Source organism: Antechinus flavipes, chromosome 3, assembly GCF_016432865.1.
Source record: "Antechinus flavipes isolate AdamAnt ecotype Samford, QLD, Australia chromosome 3, AdamAnt_v2, whole genome shotgun sequence".
In the NCBI taxonomy this organism is placed as follows: domain Eukaryota; kingdom Metazoa; phylum Chordata; class Mammalia; order Dasyuromorphia; family Dasyuridae; genus Antechinus; species Antechinus flavipes.
This window is the reverse complement of record NC_067400.1, coordinates 76,156,776-76,162,775: the sequence shown is the minus strand read 5'-3', so window position 1 is coordinate 76,162,775 and position 6,000 is coordinate 76,156,776. Positions and strand designations below refer to the sequence as shown.

Here is a 6,000-nt window from a genome sequence, read left to right as displayed (position 1 = left end):
ACACTTGTACACGATTATGTACAACTTGCTATTCCTTTTAAATATATAATAAAGTTATCATGTAACAATTCTATACATAATACTTTTTAAATATATAATAAAGTTATCATGTAACAATTCTATACATAATACTTTTTAAATATATAATAAAGTTATCATGTAACAATTCTATACATAGTTCTATGTAGCAATTTTTCTCTGGATGGAGAAAGTATATCCCTTCATAGGTTTTTGTAGTTAATTTGGGTTTTTGTAATGGTCAGAATGATTTAGTCACTCAAAGTTGTTCTTAAAACCATGGTTGTTATTGCATACAATATTCTCTTGGTTCTGCTCATTTCAGTCTTCATTATTTTATGCAAATTTATCCATGTTTTTTTCTAATATCATCAAATTCATCATTTCTTATAACACAATAGTATTTCAACACAATCATATGCCACAATTCATTCAGCTATACCCCAACTGACAGGCATTGCTGAAATTTCCAGTTCTTTGCCATAATAAAGAGAACTGCTATAAATATTTTAGAGCATATGTGTTCTTTTCCTTTTCCATGATCATCTTGGGAAATGGACCTAGTATTGATTGGTATTTCTGGGTCAAAAGATATGGGCAGTTTAATAACTCTTTGAGCATAATTCCTGATTGCTCTCCAAAATGGTTGGAATAGTTTATAGTTCTACTAATAGTGAATTAGTGTCACAATTTCTTCCATATTCCCTCCAACATTTGTCACTTTTCCCTTCAGTCATTTTAGCCAATCTGATAGATGGCAAATGATATTTCCACATTGTTTTAATTTGCTTTCCTCTAATCAATATTGTTTTAGAACATAGAGAAAGATTAAAAAAACAGAAAAATACAATATGGCCTTAGTAACTAAACTTAAATTAAACATTTCTTTAATCAGATATGTTTTTGATATTATGACAGTGCTGGGAACATTATCTCCTATACCATTCATTCTACTCAAATACTCATTCCTATCATGTGTGCATATTTTTAATGCTTAACCAAATGTTATTCTTACAAATGAATAATTAATAAGATTGGAAAAAAGACAGGAATCATTTAGTGCTGGAAACACAAACTAAATATTTTATTAGATTTTAAAATGAAAAAAACTGAGAGTAACCATATCTCAGTAAAAATCCATGACCCGTCTAAAAGAACCAACTTTAGCATTCATGGCTCCCCAGTCCAAGTATCTCCTGTATTCCCCAGGTCTCAGAAGGTATTGTCTTCCTCTATAGCTGGGCATCTCATACAGGATCCAGGAGCCCTCTAACACATTGAGAGAGCGTATTTCATTCATATGGAAACGGTCTTGAATAGACTGACAATCATCCATGAGCTCCATCATCTGGCCTTTGAAGTCATCTCTATCATAGAATCTCAACCTATAGGAGCCAGAGTGCTATAAAAATAGAAACAAGAAATCAGTGATGAAACAGAAAGTAATCAAAAATTTCCTACCTCAAATCTTCTTGATTCCAATTTTATTATCAGTACAAACATTTGTGGAAAATTAAATTGTCTCCCCACTTGCTGAATGTAGAGTCAGGAAGACCTGAGTTCAAATTTGGGCTCAGACACTAGCTGTGTGATTTTGGGGAAGTCATTTAACCCTGATTGCTTCAGTTTCCTCATCTGTAAAATGACCTGGAGAAGGAAATGGTAAACCACTCCAGTATCCTTGCCAAGAAAACCTCAATGAAGTCACAAAGAGTAAGACAAGACTGAAAAAGGACTGAACAACAACAATCTTCTATTTGCATAATGATCCTTAGGCATGGCTAGAAATAGAGTCCAGTAATCCAATGCATCCCTTATCAATTTGTCTTTTATGAAATAGCTTTCTTAAAATAAGATTTACTTTTAAAGTAAGATCATTCTTATCTTCAGTATTAGAGGAAATTGCATAAGTAAAGTGTTTTGCAAATCTTAAAGTGCTACATAAATATTAGATGAGGGAAAGTGTGAACTGGAAAGCTAAGCATGAAATATTTTCATTTTAAGTTGAATCATCTTTAAACTATTTCCCTAAGTCCAGGTTTAATAATTTTTTCCAATGCCGGGATTCTTAAACCTTTATTATTATAAGGCTTTTTATATATTCCCTTTTCTCTCCATCTTCACAGCCTTGTCCAGATCCAAAACACCTTGAATGCAGGCTGTTTTATTGATTCCATTTTTAGAATTCTGTGATTTCAACTGGAAAAAGCCTTAGAAATCTTCTCATTCAACGCATTCAATTTACAGATGAGAAAACTGAGGCTAAGAGAGAGGAAATAATTTGTACAAGGTCACACTGATAGTAAATGAAAGAGTTACAATTTGAATTTAGCTCCTCTGATTTCAAATCCATCTACTATACCAATTGTGCTATCTCTGTACAAACTCTATCACCTCTGTCTTATCCCATCCTCAGTAGCAAGAGATATTCTTTAAGCATTATTTTTATTATATTACATTATCTTTCCAGCAAAATATTCAATGACTCCCAGATACTTTCCCCAGAATCACAGAATATATTAAAAGACTTTCTCACCGTGCCCTCAAAGTGCCACTGTACCAGTTTACCTCTACCTCCTCCCCATTTTTTCCCTTCATTCTATCACCACTAAGATTAGTGGTTTTAAGTATTATATCTTCTGGAATGACTGATTGAATAGTGGGAAAACACAAAATATCTGAATACAATCAGAATTTCTAAATTATATTTATGAAAATTTAAGGTACTGGATTTAATTTCAACATGAACCAGAGCAGTTATTCTTTGATAAAACTTGTGAGGCTAATTTTATAATCCTTCTGATTCCATGTCAGTCATTAACTCAAAAATTTTTGTACCTCTCTAATTTCTTTATTGCTTTTAAAATATTGACCCTGGTGTCCTATAACTAAAAGGCAACAGAACCAAAGAAAAATCAATAGATTGAGAGATTTTACCAGTCACTAGACTCCTGAGAGAAACACTTTATTCTCTGAGGCTAGGCTGCAACCACTGGCTAGCTAGATTTGATTTGAGAAAAGAACTAATTAAGGCACTTGACTTTCCAACAAGCTTTCAAATGGAATGATACTTACTTGGGGGATGATTCGGCAGGACCTGATGGAATCATTGAATCCCATCCACTGCTGGTAGTCTGGATACTCTCCCCTTCGTAGATAATACTGGTGGCCCAAAAAATTGGGGCGCTCATAAACCATCCAGCAGCCACTTTCTACCCGGATGGAGTTGCAGCGGTTGAAGTAGGCCTGCAAATTGGGGTAGTCGGTGCTGCATTCATAGGATCGGCCCTGAAAGCCGCGGTCCTCATAGAAGATGATCTGTAAAATGAAATATTGGGGAGGGTTGAGAAAACCATCCTCTTGTATAAATACACGGGTTCAGCATTGCTTTCCTGTGGTCTTACCTTTCCCATTTTGGAGAGAGATTGAGTCGTTCACACAATGCTGTTTGCCGCTGTGGTGAAAGCTACTGTATATATAGCAACCCTTCCTGCTGCCTCCGCAGGAATAACACAGACGGAGCCCATTTTGGTGAGTAAGGGGATTTTCCGTGTTCCTTTCTTTTCTGTGATCGTGGTCAGGGGGAATCATTGAATGTTTCCCTTTCACTCTTTCTGGCGAGTTCGAATTGTCCTAATTCACTAACACTGTTGTTGCTTTTGAAGTGAGAGGGGTTTCCACTCAGAATAATTACATTTGGGAGAAGAGAAAGAATGAGATAGTTCTGCCCCATGACTTCCCTCTATGGAATATTCTGTACAACTAAATTTCTAACTGTGACTGAGCTAAGCAGATTATTCATCCTGGAATATGGATTAAAATCATAATTGATCACAGTATAATGCCCTGTAGGAGAGAGATCGAATAAGATCTTTGATTTGAAAAGTATGAGATTCTTTAATTCATATAATTGCTGTTATAATTACTATGACAATTATGTTTCCTATCAGAACTCATTTAGACAAATTTGCCAAGTTGATAAAATTTATCTTTACTCTCTTTCTACCATGTTTTTTGCCCCCATCTCTCCCTTCCTTCTTCTCACTGCCTTCCACCAGGTTCCATACTAAACTTTGAAGATTCAAAGCTATTTTGATATTCTGCTCATATCTTACCTTAACCAAAGAAACCTGCATTACACAACTCTTTTCTGTTTCCTTCTTCTTTGCATCCACCACAATAAAATTTGCAATTGAATGATGTTTTTAGCTAGATATTAAAACTTAATACACTGAAAGGCAGCGTGGTGTAATGGAAAGGCCACTAGATTTATAGTCAAAGGACCTGGCTTTGAGAACTAGCTCTGTTCCTTACTGTTTATATGAACTTGGACCAGTCCTCTCTGGGCCTCAGTTTCTCCATCTATAATATGATTCTGCTGGATGAGGTGGTGCCTAAAGTCATATTCAGTATTAAATCAATAATTCTATGACTTAATTGTATGACCCTTGGCAAGTAACACATGAGGGTCAGTTTCTGCATCTGAAAAATGAGTAAAATAAAACTTGTATTAGCTACTTTACAGAGTCATTACAACCAAATATATAAATGGATAATGATAACAATGATGATGAAGATGCTGATGATAATTAAAATATTTTAACAACCCTCATTACAGTGAGAGTGATTGAAAAGTAAGTATAAAGAAAATAAATGCAAAATTATTAAATATAAGAGAAAGAGGGAAGGGACCATCAGTTATGGGAATCAGGAAAGAATTCATGTAGATAGTGGTTCATGAGCTTCATGTTGGAGAAAGAAATGAATTCTATTAGGCAAAATGGGCTCCAGATATAAACAGCAGGTATCACTGTGGACAGAAGAGTTTGTCTGAGGACTTTATTTCTTCTGGAAAAAGAAGGAACAGATTGCCAGACTATTTCTATGTCTATATCCTTCTTCAGAGTAAGTTTTGGGCAGAAATTTCTCTTTGACCACTGCTTCTTTTTCATTTTATCCTTTCCACTTCTCTGATCACTTCTAGGTAGTGATTACTATTCCAGAATCACATTGATCCAGAATCATATTGCTACAAACAAAAAGATTAACCCCCTATTTAAACCCAGGAGTAAATTTTGGCCCACAACCTACATTGATTCTTTATTTTAAAGCTTATTAGATTATTAGTAAAAATTGTAGAAACACAGAACCCTCAAAGCTGTGAAAGCTCTGGATGCCAATAAAGATATAATCTCTCATCTATTAAATTCTGTATTCAAATAGACACTGACTCCCCTGACTCTCCATCCATGCTTTCTATGCATTATACATATTAAGAAGGTAATTAAGGTTTGATCTTAATTTTTTCCTAAGCAAAAAAAAAAAATAAAACTCTATCCAAACTACATGTAAATCATTTAAGGGGATAGAGAACACTTAAGACCACATGTAACAAAGCAGAGGAAGACAAAGCAGAAAGTGAATTCGCCAACTCTCCAGCAATGTCTTGGAGTTGGCACAGTCAGTAAATTTTCAGACATTTTCTTAAGATTAGTGAAACAGGGAGCAAGTAACACTTCTGTTACTCAACTCTTAAAGTTGATTTCCATTTATAGAATCCTTCCATTTCTGCATTCTCTGATCATTCCCACATTGATCTTCATTCATTGGTTGCCCAGGTGGAGTATAATCCTACTCATTCTGGTCCAAAGTGCATATGAGTGGCCATCTCTTCCTGAGTTGGTAAGAATGTACCATCTGAGAAACTGAACTACATTTCTAAGGGTGCTAATGCAGTTAAATCCTCAGAGATTCTCTGAGATTTGTTTAGAGATTTGTTGCCCAAAGGCCTCATACAGACATGGGGAAAATTTGATGCAAAGGTATGGAGACAGGAAATGAAGTTTCATGTGAGGAATGAAGAGAAAGCCATTTGGGATGTATCAAAGAGATCTAGAAGAAAAGTAATGTGTAATAATCCTGGAGAGATATACTGGGGCCAGATTGTAAAAGGCTTTAAAAGGCAAACAGAGGAATTTATAT

At 34.9% G+C, this 6,000-nt stretch overlaps 1 protein-coding gene across 1 annotated transcript; it reads right to left on the bottom strand.

Annotated features, from left to right (window-relative positions):
• Positions 1–1,092: 1,092 nt before the first annotated feature.
• LOC127557033 (gamma-crystallin B) lies at positions 1,093–3,431 on the bottom strand. Its single transcript, XM_051990517.1, has 3 exons — positions 3,423–3,431; positions 3,094–3,336; positions 1,093–1,420 (listed from the first exon to the last, which is right to left on the bottom strand). The coding sequence occupies exons 1-3, from the start codon at positions 3,429–3,431 to the stop codon at positions 1,145–1,147; spliced, it is 528 nt and encodes a 175-aa protein (XP_051846477.1). The 3' UTR covers positions 1,093–1,144.
• Between the last annotated feature and the right edge of the window lie 2,569 nt (positions 3,432–6,000).

Excerpts from the sequence above, each read along its gene's own strand:
- LOC127557033 (XM_051990517.1), bottom strand. Across the intron at positions 1,421-3,093 it reads CCTGCCGAATCATCCCCCAA|CACTCTGGCTCCTATAGGTT; the intron begins GTAAGTATCATT and ends CTATTTTTATAG.